The 22,994-nt window shown below is 41.0% G+C and overlaps 1 protein-coding gene across 10 annotated transcripts in view; it reads right to left on the minus strand.

The window, feature by feature from the left end:
- AFDN (afadin, adherens junction formation factor) overlaps positions 1 to 22,994 on the minus strand; it is a 133,797-nt gene that overhangs the window by 87,732 nt on the left and 23,071 nt on the right. For 5 of the 10 annotated variants that reach the window (XM_059940832.1, XM_059940835.1, XM_059940833.1 and 2 more), the window contains exons 2-4: positions 7,458 to 7,653; positions 4,123 to 4,238; positions 2,267 to 2,430 (exon numbers count right to left, since the gene is read on the minus strand). In XM_059940832.1, the coding sequence (XP_059796815.1) occupies positions 2,267 to 2,430; positions 4,123 to 4,238; positions 7,458 to 7,653 (476 nt within the window). The remainder of the gene's footprint in view (positions 1 to 2,266; positions 2,431 to 4,122; positions 4,239 to 7,457; positions 7,654 to 22,994) is intronic. The other 5 variants (XM_059940837.1, XM_059940836.1, XM_059940828.1 and 2 more) reach the window with 3 other exon arrangements.

Here is a 22,994-nt window from a genome sequence, read left to right on the forward strand (position 1 = left end):
AATTATTGAGTATTCATTAATAAAGCTAGAAGAAAAATGTATAAATTATACATTTCAGTTATCTCTACCACGGTTACGTTAAAATAGACTAAATGAGGGATACAACATGCCAACCACTAGAAATAAAGGACTGAACATACTTTAGTTTAGTAAAAATCTGTCTTCAAATTACAGTAAATCTTGAAGAACTCAAACAGCCTGATTTTTTAACAACTAAGAGATTTACCACCATTCACTCTCTTGAAACTAAAGTTTTAAAAGGAAATTGCTCCAAAAGTTCCTATAACGAGTCAACTGTATAGAATGATGAGTTGAAAACTAAATATTTAGGTAAGATTGATATGCTTGACTAAATTTTGATAAATATACTTTAAGGATGCCATTTTTAAAATCATAAAATAATTTCATTAAGTCACTCAAGCTTCGAATCAATCAAGTTAAACTTAACTCATTTTAAGTAGCTCATTTCCTTAACACAAATAATTTATCCCCCTATAAACTAAATAAATAGAACAAACTGTAGCCGAAGTTTTAAACTCTCCTTTTCCTTGATATTTTTCATATATGAACAATCTATGTATACAAGTTCTTTCTCTTGCATAAATACACTAAGTAGAGCCTTACTATGTAATACTATAGTCAAGAGTTCATGTGCATCCCACAGGCGTCTCTGCCTAACAGATTAATATCTAAATCCATTTTGGATGCACTCTACCATGGGCTCAAATTCCCCTCTAAAATAAACTCCCTTCACCGACAAATGGTTAATATCCTCAAGACACACACAACACTTAGAATCAACCAAAAAATGGAAAAAAGACTTGAAGAGGTCACCGCAGCAGCAGCAGAATATAAACAGTTAATAAACGTGCAGAGCGACATCTACCTTGTTAATGATACAGTAAGCTCGAGTTACTGAAGGTCTCACATACTGCAGAGACCGTACTCTGCTCTGTTACACTCAGCAGTACTAAGGGTATGGAAATGAGAGGGCACGTGGGCTGTGGAGACCTTTCCAGGGGCTGTCTGGCAACACAAGCATCCCAAGGTGTCTCTGAGCCATTCTTCCAGAACATTTCCTCAGGAAATATTCACCTGAGTCCTCAAAATTGTAAAAACAAGGATATTCACTGGAGTATCATTTATAATACCAAAAAAACTCTGTAAACTATCCACAAGTACATGAAAAGGGCTGGTTTCATAAATTATGGGAAAACTATATGATAGAATACTGCACAATCATTTAAATTATTTAATATGTATGTTTTTTGGTGAAAAAACATGTATTTTGACTGTGTATTTATGTGTAATACACATAATTTTAGTGGAAAAATGTCATGTGAAAAGTTCTGGTTTCAAAAGACTGATTATACTTGTTTAAAAACTCTCTACATAGATATATGAAGCGTACATACTTGTGTTGCATAAACAAACTATGGCTCTCTTTGGGTTCATACGTGACAAGAAACTCCTTTTCCCTTTCTGGTAAATCTACCTACTCTGACTTTCTAAAATAAGCTGTAAACAGAATACTACGCCATCAACTCCAAGGCAAGGAAGAGGCCTAAGAGAAACCACGACAACAGAATGAACTGAACTGAACGCTCACGAGGCCACACCGAGGCCAGGAGGCTCCACGTGAGGAGGAAGGCCAGCTTCTGCTCACGTCTCCTTTCTGTTACAGCGAAACACAGCGGTTTCCCTTATTCCCTCAGCTCTGAGGTCAGAAGCTCAAACCCCTTCAGACAGGTAAAGACACCTGTGATGGGGCTGCTGGGAGAGAATAAGGAAGGGGGGCGGGCGGGGGCTGGAGTGAACCTGATGGTGCATTTGAGCCTGAAAAGCGAACACCAGCTTTTCTCACTGGCCTTGCCAACCTCTGATCAGGTGTAAAGCGTACGCGTACCCGAGGTGTCTAAGAATCCACTGCTGCCTTAAGGACCAAAACAACAGCAATGAGAGGAAAGGCCAGGCAGAGGTGAAGAGCACCCTGACACCCACGGTCTCCCCAGGAACAGCAGTTCTGCCCGTCAGGCCGCATCTTTAGGAAGACCGAGCACCGCGAGGCCGGTTCTGTGAGCAACGCGCGCTGCGCAGTCGGAGCCCCGCCGGCTTCCCTCGACGCCGCGGACCCAGCACGCGCCCAGCGCGCTCCGCTGACACGCACCCTCTTCGGCCTTCACCTGCTAACTCAGTGAGGTCCGCTGCACGAAAAACACTGGGCTTAGAACACAAAGAAACAGGAATATGTCCTAAATTAACTTACGTGTCATCCCCATGGAAAGGTCTATCGTCTCGATCAGACGCCTGCCTCATTGCCTCTTTTTCTCTCTTCTTTTTTTCCTTCTTTTCTTTCTTTGAGAGAGTTCTCTTGAAGTTCTGGATAACACCTTCTTTCTCCTGCTTTTCAGGTCCGTTACTTTGAGCCTTCTGATAAAAGTAACATTATCACTACACTGGCTATGACAGAGAATGACATAAAGCTGTCTATGGCTTAGCTAATTTCACCTCACACGCTGCGGCCAGAAACAGAACCACTGGAGCCGGGGAAGGTCTGGGCTGAGAAATGCTCTTTGTCTCGATGGGCCGGCAGTTCCGTGAGTGTACTGATCAAAACTTACACATTCAAGATCTCATTTCACCGTGTGTAAATTTTATCTTAATTCAAAACTAATAACCAAGGAAGCAAACACACAAGAAAATCCAAACCCAGTTAGAAAACTGGGGTTGGAATCACACCAGTTTATTTATTATTTTTAATAAATAAAAATCCAAATAATTTACATGAAATAACTTAAATAAAAGGAAACTAATGAAAATATGGAAATAACTAAGTGTTTGAATCATCATCTACTTTAAATATGTCTTCTTTAACTTCAAAAGAAATGTTAAGAGTAGCCCTAATAAACTGGCTTTTATGAAGCAAAGTTATAAGTATTGTGTTTGTGCAAAAACTTCTAATTTCTTTTCCAGATCTTACTTATTTGTTTCCTTATTCTTAATTTATAACTTGGCCTGCCAGCAGATGACACAGAGACAGATTATTTTTTATATGACTTCATAGGTTGGCTGGTAAAGAATCACGGAAAATAAAAGATTATCTTATTGGGAAAGAAAACTGCCCTCTGCTTTGTGAGTGAGCATCTCCGTTTCCCTGCAAGCTACTCCAGCACCCTGCTGTCATCCTGACCCCAGAAGAGTTCTACTACACAGCAAGCAGCGTCTGTGGCCCCGTGAAAAGGTACATCAGCTGAAATCATGGTGCAGAAACAAAATAAAACATGGACACACACACACACACAAAAGTATCCATTCTTGTATCATATGTATTCGCCACAAAGGCAATAAAAGTCCCTGGAGCGCAGGAACAGGAACACACAGGACATGGCACAGACAACGTGAAAACCGCTGCCGAAAGTAAATAATGGTACTTTCCCCTCAGTCTGCTGGGGCCAAAAATTAAATACAAGATTTTTCTCAAAATATTCTTAACCTCTGCATTTGCTATCACTTGTCAATACTGAATTCTAGTGTAAGAGGCCACTTGACTTAAAACAGAATTATAATTATTTTAAAATTGTATCAATATTTCATAGTATTCCACATAAAAAGAACAGTAGCACAGGAATTCCAGACATCCTACTACCTGAGAAAGTTTTAGACTCACTCTATTTCATCATCCAAAGAAACTCAAGAAAGTTTACTAATTTCTAACCTTACACATATAACATGAAAAGGGTCTTAAATATGCCTTATTAAGTTGTATCTAAAAGTTCACATATAAATAGGTTATTAAAGTTTTATTTTCCCTTCTGATTCTTATTAAAACCTATTTTGACTTTATAATTTAGGGAAAAAAACCTGAAGCTGATTTGAACATTAAGCCTCTTAGGAACAAAAGCTTACATAACTCTTCTTTGAAAAGGAAGGAGTAATATTTTGGATTATTCAGTGAAACAGAGGATGAAGCAGGGAGAAGCTGGGCTACTTTTAAATTATGTTCCAGGATGGGGGTAAAAGGGTAGTTTCGGAAGAGAAGCGAAACAGAGAATGAACCCCTCCGACACGACACGCGGTCAGACACAGGCCAGGCACAGCACGGGCCGAGACTCAAGGCCTCACCTTAGCAGGAATGGCATCGTTCTCATTCTTAAGAACAAATCTGCCCTCTCGATCATCCTTATTCCAATTCAACTGCACAACAAGGGGTTTCTCGTCTATATCCAATCTTCTTTCTTCTTCACAACATGAAAGGAAAAAAAAATAAGCCATGGTTATCTAATGGCACTAGCCAATACAACATTCTGATACACATTAAATTTTAGAGACAAAAAATACCTAATTACCTTGATTACTTACTGATAGGCTGAAGTGTAATTCACAATGTGAAGTTAGAGTTTCAATGACTAATTCAGTATTTTGGTGCTACTGTATGTGTACTACCACGTGTCCAATGCCAGACACGGACCAGGCACAGCTTCCTGACAACACTTAGAATCTAACCCAGAAAATAAGAGAAATACACATGGACTAGAAAAAAATATAAGCAGGGCTTTGCCATACGTTTGTTTCTATAAATCAAATTCTCTCACATACAACTGGAAAATACGGAAATAATGCTAGTATCACACAGAAGTTCCACTGATTCATGGGATTTTTCTTCTCATATTAATGTTAAGATGCTGTCACGAAATGGCGCCACCGTCATCAGTCTGGAAGTGATCACTGCACTCTCCCTCCTCCCCCTGTACCTGACTCTCGTCTCCAAATCGCACGCGCCTCGACCCGCACAGCCCCTCCCACCTTGAAGCACCAGCCTTTTCTCTGTCGATGAAGTGCTATGTTAAGTGACTACTCCCTTCCTTATCAGAAACCTAAGAAGCCTCATGGCAGCCCACTGAGGGCCCTACACAGCCTGACCACCTACTAGAAGCTGAGAGCTGGCAAAGACTACCCAGGTAAACGCACACAGGATGCACCACAAGGAGGGCAGCAAAGATAGGAAGCAGTGAGACCAGAGGGGGTGGATTACAATGGTACAGGAAGCAAGAGTCAACGGGGCAAACTGAGAAGATGGAGATTTACAGAGGTTTTTAGTAAATATTATAGGTAAACAGCAGTGTTAATGATCAGAATACAGGAGAAACAAATTCCAAGTCATTTTATCAACTGAAAATATGAGAAAAGAGTAATAAATCACATACTGGATCAAGAAGTTTCAAATTCCTGCTGCAAACCAAAATTACCAAGTTGTTCGTGTTGCAGAATTTGCACTAGATCAAAATCCCTCATGGCATATTTTTTAGAGAACCAATCTTAAGAACAATTAAGTCTAAATCATAAAAGTCAAACGAAAGCAAGGCGAGCTGCCCTAAAGCATACGTGCCCAACAACTGCATGCAAATATAATTAGGGCCCCGCCACAGCTTTGTAACTTCAGGTATCTTCTGCCTTACGTTAGAAGAGCAGAACCCTTTTTACCTTTCCAGTTGATCTCACACAAGGAACCCTAACGCAGAGAAGGGATGAGAGTGGCGCTCCCACGGTGCCGGGCCAGCGCTCTGGCTCACACACCAGCCGCGGCGTCCAGCGGCTCACTGAGTAGCACGTTACATTTCCAGGGAAACGAGCTGCACCTGCTGGATGTGGCAGGAGCTGCTGGTCCCCACCAGGACGCGCACTGTCCCACCAGGGTCACGTCGGGCTTTCCACGGCGCTGTAGAAACAAGCGCTGCCCGCAAACCAATGTGAACAGGAAAGGAGGGCACTGCCCCCGCCCAGGAGCTGGGCAGGACCCAGGAGGCACACGTGCCCCGTCAGGGAGCAACTGTGATTAAGAACGGAATGCAATTTTCAGTTTTCCTTTCATTTGATCTGTACTATTTATTCAAACATCCACCAACCTGTTAAAGCATAAATCCTGATGGACTTGTCTGAATCTATGCAGTAAAATGACCTGTTAGGTATTTCCTTTGGCCTAGGGATGCCACTAAAAAAATTACTGACACACTAAGGGCTCCGTGACCCAAAAGAGATTGAGAACCTGCATGCCAGGGCCTGCTCCTGTCTGAGACCCTGGCGGGGTACGAAGGTGCAGAAGGACACGGCCAGGCTAGCCTAGTGGTCACTACAGGGGCGGGGGGAGACGCGGAACACCTCCTTCTTTACACACCTTCCTTGCGTTTTCATCCCTTACAGTAGTAACATATTTTACTTTTAAATTAAAAACAAATCTAGCAAAGAAAGTTTAAAGAAAAAATGTTCTTTAAAAAAAATCAAACCCATTCCATTTTTAGATCTCAAATCCCAATCTTAGATAGCATTCCAAAGACCTCACTTGGCAGTGTTCAAATGACCCACCGGTGCAGCAAGAAGAGGGCTGAAAGTGAGAAATACTTTCTTCCTCTTTGTAACCTATTTAAAAAGATTCTGAGGTAAAAGGAGAACTCAACCTCAAAAAAACATCCAAAATTGAGACCATCCGCTATTGTCAAATTTAGTTTGGGTATTATTTATGTAGGTGATACCCTAGTAACCTTAAAAGAGTGATAAACAAATACAGCCTACCTAATATAATACTGGTAGCATTTGGTGACATCTGAATTCCACACACTACAAAAATTTTAGCCCAATTTCAAACATACAAAGAAAGCTGTACTTTTGAAGATAAGAAAAATAAATTATGTTCAAACAGGTCTTGTGGCTGAAACTTAAACAGGTATTCAAATTGGGCTTGTACTATATACAATCCTTTGTTTACTGCATTAACTGGAATTTGTTATTTTTTTTGTTTAAACAGGTGACTCAGTACTTCAAAAGCACTCAAAAACTTTTATAAGTTTCTACATTTCTAATCAGTTCAATTTCAATTGCCATGTGATATATAGGATACTTGCAGAAATTTCAAATCTTAAAACAAGGAGAAATTAATAACTACATAAGAGAGTTTCCTCAAGATACCCTAATTGTTCCCAAAGAATAACGTTACTGTTTCACACTACAAAAATATTACAGCAAGTATGATAAAACACTGGGTTTTACTCATAAAATACTGTACTCATAAAACACTGGGCTATCATTAATTGTAGTATTATAATCTATGCAGAAGAGTTACATGAAATACTTCTCCAAAATTAAGCAGCTTACTGTATCATCAACGTATGTGACACATCTGCTGGAGAATTTCAATTATGAAACGTTATGCTACTTACCTTTGGAGAAGTGAGCATATGTAAAACTAATCTATTCATTCTAACTCCCAACAAATGCACCTGCTAGGAACTTATGAGAACATTTCGCAGACATACTCAAGTTTTGCCAACCTGTTAACTGCTTCCCCAGCCCCTCCAGAAAAAGAAAGAGGGGGTCAGCAGTAAAGCAGGGCCCCCGGGACAAGTGACTGTGATAGTCTCAAGATGAGCATATATGGCCGACAAGCCCTATCTGTGTCCACTGACCTCCGCTGACGTGCACTTCGTACAGGGAGTACTTGGGTGATGACAACATCCGCATGTCAGGGCGGAATTTCTCCGCGAGCGTTTCCAGCACGTCCTGAGTGGTGGCGGTACTAGACACCCGGATACATTTTGTTGCAAAGTTCCCAGCAGCTTTATCTTGAAAATAAAATCTCATCACTCCATGGAACTCCAAATCCTAAAAGGAAAACAAAATGATACATTTTTGGAAAAACAACATCCTAAAATGATGTCTTCAAATTTAATTATGTGACTTGGGACGAGTTATTTACAATCTGTCTCCTCTTATGCGTCTCAAGTATAAGGTAACGGCTGTAGAGCACCTGACGTCAGAGTCTTCAGCAAGCGCCAGGCACACCCGGACAGGCATCGTTTTATCATGTCTTTATAACAACCCAGTGAAGTAGATACTATGATCAAACCCAATTCTCAAGATTTGGTCATTAAAACTCACGAAGTTTGAGGATCTTGCTCAAGCCGTTATGTAGCAAAGCCAGAATTAAACCCAGATCCACTGAACTTTGAAGTCCATGCCTATCTGTCCCTGAGGTCCCATCCCATCCTGAGATTACAAAGCCTAAATGAAGAAGAGACTGTTCTAGAAGCCAAAGGGAAATGTTAACCCCAATCCCACCAGGAATGTGAATAAAGGGAAACTCAACGTTAGCGGAATGTAATTGTAAGTCATTTGCAATATGAACTACTTGCCCCAAATCAACAGACACAATTTAGATTTTTCTTAAAACCTTACTTCTAGAGAAAAATTCGACAGAGTGTCAACCAAAGACTACTTCAAGGCAGGCTGAAGCCCACGCAACTGTGGAAGGCTCCTTCCCATGGCTTCCTTTTTTTTTTCTTTTCAATCAATTACGAGATGGTTATTTAGACCCTTTGCTATCACCATAATAATAAGACTCAGCAGTTCACATCCCACAGACTGGGAACCATCGCATCAGAGCGAATCCGTTTTTGTTTGGTAGGTTACACTTTATCCGGGGATGCGAGAGGGTGAGGCCCAGGGTTCCTGTGTACCCCGTTATTCCCTTGAACACAGAACAAAGCACAGCTCCCCGCAAACTTCCGAGGAGCACCTGCAACCCCGAGGTTGTGTCCGGCCTCCTGCACCAGAAAGCCTCGGCCAGGGTGCTCCTCAACGCTCGCCTTGCTCTCCCCGCCACGGCCGACACACCAAGTCCCTCCACCTGCAAATGTACCCAGAATCCATCCAACATCTTGCTAAAACCCAGCCAGATGAATCAGTCCGCGCCTTCTTCCCTGCAGTGGCTTTCGCTCTCAGGCGTCAAGGTTTTCCCGCGGGGCTCAGCGACCATCACAGTCAAGCTTCTGTCCATGCCCCACTCCACTAGCCTAACCTTCCCTGAAAATTACGAACTGACAAGTATTTATTTGAAGAAAAGTAAGGCAAATGGAATATTATTGATAGAATGGGGTTAATGGTGTAACCATACGAAAGTCAAACCGGAAAAACGAGACCATAAGGCACGTTTCTAGCCCCGAAGCTTTTACTGTGCTCGCCCAGACCCTGCCCACTGGGCCACCCGCCCGCCCTGTTCCCCCTGCCCCGGGGAGAAACACAGGTAAGTGAGCATGTGTGTCAGAAGAACACCGCTGAACCACAGACTCTGGGATGAAGTAGGGCCACGCTTACGGGGTGAGAGCTGAGAGAGCTTAATGAATTCGGAGTCTTCTTTGTCTGGCTTGGGTCAAGCAGCAAAAAAAATTAGGCTGATATCCTTTAAAAATAAGTATCTCCATCTCGATGTTAGTCTGGCAACCCTAAAAGCCGTAAGTAAGGATGCACGGGAGAGATGCCCCTCAACTGAGAATCTGTACGCAGGTTCGGGTCAACACCAGTGACAGCCAAGGCTCACTCGGCACGCGCTCTGCCCCAGGCACGGCGCTCAACACTCTCTACATGGCTCCCTTGGGCCCAGGGGCCCAGCCCCGTGAAATCACTCAGGGACCCCCATTCCAGGTTTCACTCCTCCTACCGACCAACCTCCTCCACAGGCCCCAAGGACAGCACTTCAGAAAACAACACTTAGTCTGGAAATCTGGTTACAAACATTTAAGTTTTTATTACGGGAGTCACATTTTTATCCCAGAATTGCGATCCTTTCACCACCGCCGCCCTGAAATCATCTTTACGCTGCCCCTAACAGTCTCCGCTGAAGGCCCACCCTTACACCTCTCTAAATTACCCTCCGTAGCACTCAATCGTTTTGATAACTGGGTCGTTCTAAATACATCATTTGTGATGAGAATAAAACAGCGAGATACACCTACAGGTCCCAAAAGACACGAAAGCACCAGCTTCTCTGAGAACTGTCAACAAGTAATTCCCAACTACCAGATACTGAAGGAACAGAGGCAGCATCTGTGGCTGAGAGGGACTGCCCACCCCAACTGGGCAAGAACACAAAGGAAAGCACCTAGAATGACCAGATCGAGGCAAGCCTGGAGACAGTCTCCCGTATCCTTGGTCACCCTCATGAAAGTCCCTCACATACAGATTACTACCCTTTATAGGTAAAAAGAAAACTACAAATATTAACCCTCCATTATTAATGTGGTTCAGCTACTGATCTTATATAAAATGTTGAGATAAAAGGTTTTTTTTTAAATAGAGTAAACCCAAGGTTACAGATACAGTTCTCCAGCAAGCAACAGCTGTCTACAGAGAAGTAATAATATTTCTACTGATGTTTTTAAAGAAAAAATTCTCCAGGTCTGTTGAGCCTAAATAAAGCAGTCAATAAAAACTACCTTTGATTTGATTTCATTTGCACTAAATAAGTATTAATAAATAACTATTAATTTAGTTTGCCTGGTGACCTTGACATCACACAGGAACATGTGAGTAGAGTCGTTACCGGGATAGTCCCTTAATAAATTAACACATTAGCATTCTGTTCGATTATTCAGCTAATTTTGGCTGGTGTGAATAAGTCCACAGAATTTTATCAAACCTGAGAAGACTGCTAAAATCAAGTTCCTGAACCTAAAAATTGGGCATGTAGTGACCAAACTAACACACAGTAATAACTGTAACTAATATATATTATGGTCTACCATGTGCCAGATACTGACGGTTCAGCATTTAATTCCCCAAGCTAAGGGTTAGGTACTACCATCATCCCCACTGCACAGGAGAAAAAAGAAAAAGGAGGTCCAGAGAGGCTAAGCACATGAGCTACAATCACACAGCCACCAAGTGGCCGGGCTGCAGGCACCAGAGGAGCCCCGGAAGAAACAAGTGGACAGCTGAGTAACCGAGAGCGAAGGTTCAGAGGGGCTGCAGACCTGGACAGCACGTACTCAGCTGCAGGTGTCCTCACGGCCCCCACTCCCCAGGGGCCCAGCCCGGCGCAGGGGGACACCCGGGGGAGGCACAGCAGGGCAGAGGAGGGCAGGCAGCCCGGCGGAACAGCTGCACCTCTGAGGGAGTCTGCATCACCCACGTGGGCTCGGACGCCCTCAACTATAGAGTGGAAGCGCCAGCAGTGCCTGGGCCCCTTCCTAAGGTGACTTCCTCTCAGCCTCTCCACAGACGGCAGCTCCTCTGAGATGAGGAACTTTCATTCGTAGTTCAGGTCCTCCCTCGGTCTCTAATGCTTCACACATAAAAATCAAAACACATTTGAGTCAAAACTTCCAGCAACAATGTCTGATGCCTCCAGCTGTGGCTGTCTGTTCTCACCTGATCAGAACTCTGAAAAACAAGACTTTACATGTGCAATCAATAGCCAGCTGGAATTCTGATGATGCTGCAGCCGACGCGGCTGTAATTTTATAAAGGCAAGTGCTTCCTTAAAAAGGTTCCTCCCTCCTTAGTGTTGGCTACACCTATTACCCAAGAGAAAACAGCATTTAAAATAAAAGCACTGGGACGCCCCTGGTGGCGCAGTGGTTAAGAATCCGCCTGCCAATGCAGGGGACACGGGTTCGATCCCTGGTCTAGGGAGATCCCACATGCCGCGGAGCAACTAAGCCCGTGCGCCACAACTACTGAGCCCGCGCTCTAGAGCCCGCGAGCCACGACTACTGAAGTCCGCGTGCCACAACTACTGAAGCCCGTACGCCTAGAGCCCGTGCTCTGCAACAGGAGAAGCCACCGCCATGAGAAGCCCGCGCACCGCAACGAAGAGTAGCCCCCGCTCGCCGCAACTAGAGAAAGCTCGCACGCAGCAACGAAGACGCAACGCGGCTAAGAATAAATAAATAAATAAAAGACTTGACCTTAAAAAAAAAAAAAACTTTAAAATAAAAGCACTGCTGCAGGGCCTCCCGTATCTGGGTGAAGTGCTGCCTGCTGGCAGCGAGTTTTCAGGGCGAAACTTCTGTCTGGAGCTGGCGGGACACTAATCGACCCCCTCTCGTCACCTGCATATCGCGTATCCATCACAACAGATCAGCGCGGAGGAAACGAAAAGACAACGTAACAACCACTTGGTTCCTTTCCTTGATGGTTACTTTTCCTGACAGGAGAACACCTTTCTTTTTTTCCTCAAGGTATACACTCACCTTTACATAAAGTCTTCCCTGAGAAACAAGATGACTGACGATTACTACAACAGAAATGCAACACCGCCTGGGGTTGTGTTAACCACTCTGAAACAAAAGCATTTTCATGTTTATCAGAAAGAATACAACAGACAAAAAAAAGAGAGAGAAGGCTTATTATGAAATTACATACTAAAGCGCCAAAGCAAGGAACCAAGAGTTAATGATGAAGACTTGCTTTTAAATATTTTATCAATATCTCATTAGTTAATGACATTGATAATCAATCGGCCTTCTTATGCAAACAAGCAGAAACTCACCAGAGCAACCGCAAACCTCCTTTGGCTCAAGCTAATCAGAACTACTTGCTCTAAAGCTTCAACAGGGCAACCGGGCTCCACTCACGTTTCTTCTCCCCACTTTCAGCAGTTATTTGAAATCCATGTCTTAGCCTGTAGCACAACAATGCTACCTGCAAACGGGTAATCAGCTTCCCAACCCCCATGGAGGGCACAGACACTGACAGGACCACCGCATTATCACACACACACTATTCCCAGGGCTGGTGCCTCCAAGACAGGGGCAAAATGTTAGAAAAGATACAGCCGTGCCTTCAAAACACACATCACTGTACATAAACCATCAACAGCACAATGGCCATCTGACTCACGTTGTTAAAAACAGGAATAAGACTTGAATGTCAACAGGTTAGGTAGAGGATGGAAGAAATACTTGAATATGGGTTTCTGCAATCTTACTTATATAAACACTACCTTTTAAACTTGTATGAACTATTTTTTAAACCAGTACTTCAAGAATACTTTTTAAAATTACATGCATTTCATTACCTAAAACTTTTGCAAGACAAATACTCCTGAAAGCTTAAAAGAACTATCTGGAAAGTACCTTCACCCACCTCTGCCCACGGCAATCATTTCTGTTTCATCACCCGGCCTCCGCAAGGCCCTGTCACTGTGTGACATACACTGGCCGGCAGGCACACCTCACTGCACTGCACTTCACAGATACTGCAGTTTTTACAAATTGAAGGTCTGCGGCAACCCTGCGTTGTCAGATGATGAATGGTTAGCATTTTTTAGCAATAAAGTCTTCTTTAATGAAGGTATGTACATTGTTTTTTCAGACATAATGCTACTGTGCACTTAACAGACTACAAGATCATGTAAACATAACTTTTATATGCAACCGGAAACCAACACAAATCCGTGTGCCTCGCTTTACTGCGGCATCTGGAACGGAATGCACCGTGTCTGCAGCGGGCCTGAGCCGTCATCTGAGAGCAGCTGCTCTGACCCAGCAATCCTCACCCAGGAACAGTTTATACCTGCACACGTCTAACTGGTCTTTATAATAAAATGATTTCAGTACATCTTTCTGTCTGAAAATAAAGGCAGAATCTCTAACACATCACAATGCACACCTGCTGGATGTGAGCCAACTACTGTTCTCCTAACATCTTGAGACTAGTTTACCAAAGCTGAGGAAGACCAGGTTCACTGAAAATGGGAAAAAGTCATCTTTCAGGATAAGAGTAAAAGTTTTCTGGACTAAAAAACTGATCGAAAACACACACGTCCCACAGAGAGAACACACGCAGATTGCCACTTTTAGGAACTCTAACAAAAATCCATCCAGTATCCAACCACGTCAACATTATAAATAAAACAATCTTCTGCCAGAAAACACAGGCTGCCATGAAAACCAATCAGCCAACGTGTTTTTTTTTAAAGGCCACAGTAATCACTACCAACATTATCTACTTAACAACTGCCTGCTCACAGTACAAGACCACGAGCCATGAAGTCTCCTGCTTCCAAGGCAAGTTCCATCTGTGCTTCCCTGTGAGACACCGATGGACCCGGAACTCTACCCGCCCTCAGTCACCATTATAATGGGATCAAAAAGTCAACGTCTTCCCCACGGTCCTCTTAGAATTTTTAATCTGTATTTGAATACCTACCACACAACATACATTGGGGAAGCGAAAGATATGACGACTTAAAGAACACATTAAACCCACAGGACCAAAGAGCAATAATCATAAATGTGATTAAAGACCATTTTTATTTCTCCTGTAACCTTTAAGTACTGCACTTGTACAAATGTAAAGTGCAACACAGAGGTAAACAAAACAACCCTCAAAGCCACCTCTCTAGTCGGGGGTCTACCCGACTTTGCCATGGATCCTTCAGCAGTCTGGTGAAGCCTATGCAACTGTTCTCAGAATAAAAATGTTAAATGCATAAAATAAAATACAAAGGATTGCAAAGTGAACAATTACATTAAAATACAATTATTAAAATATTTTAAAAACCTGTGACATAGTAATATGAGTGTTCTTTATTAACATTAAATAAGGCCTAGAGCTTACTTTATGCATTTAAAAATTTACAATGCCAATTTTGAAGTAGATATGAGTATAAACTCATAAATGAAGAAAATGCTAAATTTCAGTTAGAGGCTAATAAAATTTACTGAAAATTAAGATGTACTTATTTTCTCATCCACGTTGAAAGATCCCATAGGATGTATTCATAGACCTCAAGTTAAGAACGCCCTGGAACAACTCCAGTGATAACAAACGCGCCATCTAGCCAAGCAATGGATGCTTTCTTTGTGCAGCTCGACAGCTATAAAGTACCGCCTTATACAAAAGCAAGATTCATCTCATGTCGCTTTGCCAACTGCTTAACTTTGCCTGTTGGTATCATTTAGACCTGTATTCAACCCGTGGTTTATGAATGATCATTCTTTTCCATTCACTGATGACGTGAAGCAGGGCAGAGTAAATTTCCCAGGCACCACGCGCTCTGGGCGAGGAGACTTCAGCTCCAGGCGTGCTCCTGTGCACGCCCTGGGCTCCTAGGAAAAAGGCAGTCCTTTCTCACTACCGGTCACGGTAAATGGGTTTAGATGGAGAAAAGGGCTTCTGACGTTTGGGGCTGGATTGATTCCTCGCTGTGGGAGCTGTGCTGTGCTCTGCGGGCTGAACATACCTGGCCTCTATCTACCGGATGCCGGCAGCACCCACCCAGCTGTGACGACCAAAAATGTCTCCAGGTACCTGCACAGACTCCCCAGGGGATAAAACTGTCCCGGTGGGGACCCATGACTCAGAATAAGCCTGGAACCTCTTCCACATCGCATTCTAATTCCCATTCATCCAAGTGTTCTCTTTCCTGGGACGTAATCCCAGATCCACTTACTACTGTGTTCACTTCTCTCCTGAACACATTCATGTTCTACCCTCCGAGCCTCAAATAGTTTCCAGACTTGATCACAGAACTCCAGGTGTGTCTAACCAGCTGCAAATATACTGCTAATTCTAATACCATACCTGTAATGAATGCAATTTAAGATGACATTAGCTTGTTGGAGACCACCTAATACTGCTGTTTCACATGAGGTTCCAGTAAAATGACAAGTCTTGAGTCACTGCCCCATTAGTCCACCCAGTAACCTTTCCCCAGCTTCGCACTAATCTGTTAAACAACAGCCTTTGGGTAAAACTAATCACCTGGTTCCTAATTCTTCTCACTGTACTTAGATCCAGCCCTTAAACAGAAGAACAGGATGAAAGACATTGTTGAATTCCTTGATAAAAGTCCAGACACATCATGACTAATGCACTTCCTTGATCTACAAATCTGGCAGCCCTTCTCTCTCTCTCTCTCTCTCTCTCTCTCTCTCTCTCTCTCTCGCTCGCTCAGGCACACACACAAAATGACATCACTGTACCCACTGAGCCACGCTGGTTCCTGTGAATGGGATTACAAAGCTTTCCAACCCCAGGATTCAGCTTCCTTTTCAGTCTTACCATAATCATAGAGAGCACTCCTATGAATAGTTTAAGTTCATCTCTACAGTGTTAGTATAAATAGTTTACACATTGCTTTTAAAACTTGTGTAATAAATAAACATCTTTACGGAAACCCACACGTTAAAAATTATAGATGTCATCATAAAGCAATTTAAGAAATGTTAATAAACTTGTCTACATAAAAATAAACTTGATGGGACTTCCCTGGTGGCACAGTAGTTAAGAATCCGCCTGCCAATGCAGGGGACACAGGTTCGATCCGTGGTCCAGGAAGATTCCCACATGCCGTGGAGCAACTAAGCCCGTGCGCCACAACTACTGAGCCTGTGCTCTGGAGCCCGCGAGCCACAGCTACTGAAGCCCATGCACCGAGAGCCCGTGCTCCGCAACAAGAGAAGCCACCGCAATGAGAAGCCCGCGCACTGCAACGAAGAGTAGTAGCCCCCGCTCACCTCAACTAGAGAAAGCCCGCACACAGCAACAAAGACCCAACGCAGCCAAAAATAAAAATAAATTTTAAAAAAACCCAACAACTTGAATTTGGCAAAAAAAAAAGGGGCACACAATAAGTGAAGTCCAAAGACCAGTGACACACTGGGGAAAAAGCATTTCAAACTTACATGACAGAGAGAACTATAATGTAATATATAAAAAGTCTCTAAAATTTGAGAAGACAAAAAACAAAAAAAAAACCCATTTTAAAATGGGCAAAAAATGCCTCAACAGGTAGTTCACAAAGAAGTGAATATGACTCAAATATAAAAAAGGATGAACCACCTCATTAATGATAAAACAACTTCAATACTTTAAAATAAGATAATAAGATGCCATTTCTCAATCAAATTGGTAAAAATCTGAAAGTCTGACAACATCCTCTATTTGTGGGGCTGGCAAAACAAGGTACACCAAGGAGCAGAACTGTGGCAATATTTGGCAAAATGAGATACACATGTACCTTTTGACACAGCAATTCTACTTTTGTGGATCTATCCCAAAGATACATTAGCAAAGTTATTCATTGTAGCACCATTTATAACAGCAAAAGTTTGGAAATGATGCAGCAAGGTATGCTGGTTGAATAAACTCTGATCCCTTCATATAATGGAATAAAATGGTGCCACTGCAAGAAATGAGGAAACTCTTCACACTGTGACATGGCACAGAGCACAAATACACAGTTAAGTGAAAAAAAGCAAGGAACAAAACAGTATACATGGTATGCACCTTTTATGTGAAAGGACAAGAAACACACACACACAAACATACACATACACACACACACAACCTGATCATATCTGCAGAAAGAAACCTTCCCTAAAGTGGATAAACCAAAATGTAATAAAAGATGGAAGCAAAGCCTTTCTAAATCCACTTTATTACATAGCTTCAACTCTGGACCCATTTAATTATTTTAAATGATAAAAATTAAAATTTAAACGAAAAGTAAACACTAAAAATTTAAAACAAACAGAAATTAATGTCTAACTATATATGAAGTTGGTCACACTGCCATACAGAAAAAAAAGACTGATTTTCAAGTGATCTTAGAAAAGTGTTTTGACTTTACATTCCTAGTAGACTCTATTCTAAGGATAATTATTTTGCGAAAAAATGTTAATCTTTATGCAGAAACCCTATTGTTAGTAATAATATTAGTATCATTATGTCTAATACAATAACTACATGATAGAATGAAGCAAACGAGTACTGTGTTAATATAGTTACAAACACACAATTTTCAATGTAAGAGAAGAGAGACTTTTAAAAATCAAAGTAATTACATATAAACCCAGTAGGGCCAAATTTGAACTGGAAACATCAGTAGAAACTCATGGATTATTTTTCCCCACAGAAAAGTATCTTCTAGCTCTTGCCACTGAAACGGTCATGAAGCAAAAGACATGCTGTAAAAATAAGCATCTCTAGCACCTAGACTGTCGTCTCTAAATACTATTCTCCACTAAAATGAACCCAGGTTCCTTGGAGAAATGGTTTAATCCAGGTATAGGTCACAAAATGGACAAGATGAGTTTGGGACACCTTGTTATGCCATAAAACAAGGAAGTTTTCAAAAAAAAAAAAAAAAAAAACCCTCTAGCCAAACAAAAGGTGCACCTGGCCAAATTTGGACAATCTGAATACCAGCAAGAATAATGGCTGCAACTGACAGAGACACAGAATCCATGAAAATCCTCAAGTTTATAATGACAGTAAAGAGAAATGAGAAAACCCAAACAAAACCACAATCACTGTTACCACTGCAGGTGACAAGGGCACCAACTCCTAAGTCGGATAATAAGCAGTTAAAGTCAAAGAATTAATCATTCCTTTTGCCTTCCTGCAGCTTAAAGGAGGAAGATGTGTTTCTGTTTTTTAAAGAATTCCAGCCAATAAGTGTGAAAGAAATGACAGAATTCCAAAGTCACCATTTTTTAACCCTTACTTGATTTAGGCGAAGACTGGCACTGGCCAAGCCAAGGACAGAAAGGCTGAGGGGACCTGGCACTGCGGGTGCAGAGGTGCAGGCTGTCCCAGTTCCTCCTCTGCTACCAGTACGGGGCCCAGGGCACACATGGCACTGCTTACGAGGCCCTGCTGGATCCCGTTCCGGCTTTGAAGCTACAGAAACAAGTCACACTCCACCGCCCACCCTTGGAAAAAAGAAAGGGCCAGTCCAGAACAGGGACGTCCTACAGGAAAATTAAGCACCGTTTTTCTCAGCAAGTCTGACGTGAAATAAAAATGGGGGTGCGAGAGGGGTTAGAATGCTCTAGATTAAAAGAAACATAAGAGAACTAAATATAACGTGTGGACCCTGTTTGGATCCTGATTCAAATAAATTAACTGTAAAAACACATTTTCGAGGGAGACAGGGAAATCTGAGTATGGGCTAGATATTAGATAATAAGGAATTATGGTTAACTTTGGTGATAGGACTATTGTATTTATAGTTAAATTTTTTTGAGATGTACACTGAAGTAGAAGAGAAATAATGTTAGTTTTTAGGATTTGCTTTAAAACACTTCAGCTAAAAACAACAACATAAAATAATGAACTAAGAATGACAACATTTTGAAAATTCTGAAGTCTGGGGGGTGGATATAAGTGAGTTGTATCTATGTTTGAAATTTTTCCTATTAAAAATATGAAAATAAGTTATAAGTACAAACTAAATAGTATTAAATACAAACCTGTTTTCATAAAAAGAGACTCTGGGAAAAAAAATCCAAAGAAATCTGGATTAACCACGTCCCTGAACTCAACCTCAATATTATAATATCCAAAAGAAAATCCAGAAAGATAAATGAGGAAATTCTTTTAAAACCTGCTTCTTATATCTGCACTGAGTCTTAAGTATGTGAAATATTAAAAAGAAGTTTCTAAATCTGAACAAGGGTAATGCACCATACAAATTATATACAGAAACTGGTAGACTATCATTTACTGTATTTACAGTAACTTTCATATCAAAGTAAATACTCAAACTATGACAACTGATTCAAAGAAGCTTCCTATAATCAAAATGCTTCCATCTGAATCTTTTTAACATACTAAAAATTGAATTCACAGTACTCAACCTATTTTGATTAAAAAAAAAACCCTCAAGCAACTTACGTAAATTAAAAATATCTTCAAATCTCTACTGTGGTATATGCTGCATTAGTAAACAATACATTTTGAAACACAGGCAGTTTTTTGAGTCCTTCCGTATCTTATATAAGACACTTGAAAGGGGGTTGGAACAAGGTAGAAAGCACAAATTAGAAACAAAATAATTTTTGGATAGAGGGTGCAAAAGTAGTGACATGAACATTACTGCCTTCTAGTTGGGATTTATAAAGAAAACAAAAGACTTTGTTTTGGTACAAGTGTCTGACATTCTCTCCCCTGCTATGATGAGGGATCCTGAACTGCATATTTGGTGCCAACCAGTACCTCCTGATTGTACTTCCTGTTTCACTCTTCATTATCAAATGACCACAGCAGATTGGAATGTCGCTTGGTACCCGGCAAGAGAAAAACAAAAAGGTAACCTGCATAAATCAGTGCAGAGACTTTGGAAAGGAACCATATTGTTTACGAGTACTTTTTTTTTTTAATTTATTTTTTTTATACAGCAGGTTCTCATTAGTTATCCATTTTATACATATAAGTGTATGTATGTCAATCCCAATCTCCCAATTCATCCCACCACCACCACTTTCCCCCCTTGGTGTCCATATGTTTGTTCTCTACATCTGTGTCTCTATTTCTGCCCTGCAAACCAGTTCATCTGTACTATTTTTCTAGGTTCCACATATATGCGTTAATATATGATACTTGTTTTTCTCTTTCTGACTTACTTCACTCTGTATGACAGTCTCCAGATCCAACCACATCTCTACAAATGACCCAATTGCATTCCTCTTCATGGCTGAGTATTATTCCATTGTATGTATGTACCACATCTTCTTTATCCATTCGTCTGTCGATGGGCATTTAGATTGTTTCCATGTCCTGGCTATTGTAAATAGTGCTGCAATGAACATTGGGATGCATGTGTCTTTTTGAATTATGGTTTTCTCAGGGTATATGCCCAGTAGTGGGATTGCTGGGTTATATGGTAATTCTATGTTTAGTTTTTTACGGAACCTCCATACTGTTCTCCATAGTGGCTGTATCAATTTACATTCCCACCAGCAGTGCAAGAGGGTTCCCTTTTCTCCACACCCTCTCCAGCATTTCTTGTTTGTAGATTTTCTGATGATGCCCATTCTAACTGGTGTGAGGTGATACTCACTGTAGTTTTGATTTGCATTTCTCTAATAATTAGTGATGTTGAGCAGCTTTTCATGTGCTTCTTGGCCATCTGTATATCTTCTTTGGAGAAATGTCTATTTAGGTGTTCTGCCCATTTTTCATCTTGTTTGTAGTTTCCTGTGCTGTGCAAAAGCTTTTAAGTTTCATTAGGTCCCATTTGTTTACTTTTGTTTTTATTTCCATTACTCTAGGAGGTGGATCAAAAAAAATCTTGCTGTGATTTATGTCATAGAGCGTTCTTCCTATGTTTTCCTCTAAGAGTTTTAGTGTCCGGTCTTACATTTAAGTCTCTAATCCATTTTGAGTTTATTTTTGTATGGTGTTAGGGAGTGTTCTAATTTCATTCTTTTACATGTAAGCTGTCCAGTTTTCCCAGCACCACTTATTAAAGAGACTGTCTTTTCTCCATTGTATATCCTTGCCTTCTTTGTCATAGATTAGTTGACCATAGGTGCATGGGTTTATCTCTGGGCTTTCTATCTTGTTCCATTGATCTCTGTTTCTGTTTTTGTGCCAGTACCATATTGTCTTGATTACTATAGCTTTGTAGTATAGTCTGAAGTCAGGGAGTCTGATTCCTCCAGCTCCGTTTTTTTCCCTCAAGACTGCTTTGGCTATTCGGGGTCTTTTGTGTCTCCATACAAATTTTAAGATTTCTTGTTCTAGTTCTGTGAAAAATGCCATTGGTAATTTGATAGGGATTGCACTGAATCTGTAGATTGCTTTGGGTAGTATAGTCATTTTTGCAATATTGATTCTTCCAATCCAAGAACATGGTATATCTCTCCATCTGTTTGTAACATCTTTAATTTCTTTCATCAGTGTCTTACAGTTTTCCGCATACAGGTCTTTTGTCTCCCTAGGTAGGCTTATTCCTAGGTATTTTATTCTTTTTGTTGCAATGGTAAATGGGAGTGTTTCCTTAATTTCTCTTTCAGATTGTTCATCATTAGTGTATAGGAATGCAAGAGATTTCTGTGCATTAATTTTGTATCCTGCAACTTTACCAAATTCATTGATTAGCTCTAGTAGTTTTCTGGTGGCACCTTTAGGATTCTCTATGTATAGTATCATGTCATCTGCAAACGGTGACAGTTTTACTTCTTCTTTTCCAATTTGTATTCCTTTTCTTTCTTTTTCTTCTCTGATTGCCGTGGCTAGGACTTCCAAAACTATGTTGGATAATAGTGGTGAAAGTGGACATCCTTGTCTTGTTCTTGATCTCAGAGGAAATGCATTCAGCTTTTCACCATTGAGAAGGAAGTTTGCTGTGGTTTGTCATATATGGCCTTTATTATGTTGAGGTAGGTTCCCTCTATGTCCACTTTCTGGAGAGTTTTTATCATAAATGGGGTGTTGAATTTTGTCAAAAGCTTTTTCTGCATCTATTGAGATGATCATATGGTTTTTCTTCTTCAATTTGTTAATATGGTGTATCACATTGATTGATTTGTGTATATTGAAGAATCTTGCATCCCTGGGATAAATCCCACTTGATCATGGTGTATGATCCTTTCACTGTGTTGTTGGATTCTGTTTGCTAGTATTTTGTTGAGCATTTTTGCTTCTATATTCATGAGTGATATTGGTCTGTAATTTTCTTTTTTTGTAGTATCTTTGTCTGGTTTTGGTATCAGGGTGATGGTGGCCTCACAGAATGAGTTTGGGAGTGTTCCTTCCTCTGCAATTTTTTGGAAGAGTTTGAGAAGGATGGGTGTTAGCTCTTCTCTAAACGTTTGATAGAATTCACCTGTGAAGCCATCTGGTCCTGGACTTTTGTTTGTTGGAAGATTTTTAATCACAGTTTCAATTTCATTATTTGTGATTGGTCTGTTCATATTTTCCATTTCTTCCTGGTTCAGTCTCAGAAGGTTATACCTTTCTAAGAATTTGTCCATTTCTTCCAGGTTGTCCATTTTATTGGCATAGAGTTGCTTGTAGCAGTCTCTTAGGATGCTTTTTATTTCTGCAGTGTCTGTTGTAACTTCTCCTTTTTCATTTCTAATTTTACTGATTTGAGTCCTCTCCCTGTTTTTCTTGATGAGTCTGGCTAATGCTTTATCAATTTTGTTTATCTTCTCAAAGAACCAGCTTTTAGTCTTATTGATCTTTGCTACTGTTCTCTTTGCTTCTATTTCATTGATTTCTGCTCTGATCTTTATGATTTCTTTCCTTCTACTAACTTTGGGTTTTGTTTGTTCTTCTTTCTCTAGTTCCTTTAGGTGTAAGGTTAAACTGTTTGAGATGTTTGTTGTTTCTTGAGGTAGGATTGTATTGCTATAAACTTCTCTCTTAGAACTGCTTTTGCTGCGTCCCATAGGTTTTGGATCGTTGTGTTTTCATTGTCATCGTCT

Source organism: Balaenoptera ricei, chromosome 12 (assembly GCF_028023285.1).
Source record: "Balaenoptera ricei isolate mBalRic1 chromosome 12, mBalRic1.hap2, whole genome shotgun sequence".
Taxonomy (NCBI): domain Eukaryota; kingdom Metazoa; phylum Chordata; class Mammalia; order Artiodactyla; family Balaenopteridae; genus Balaenoptera; species Balaenoptera ricei.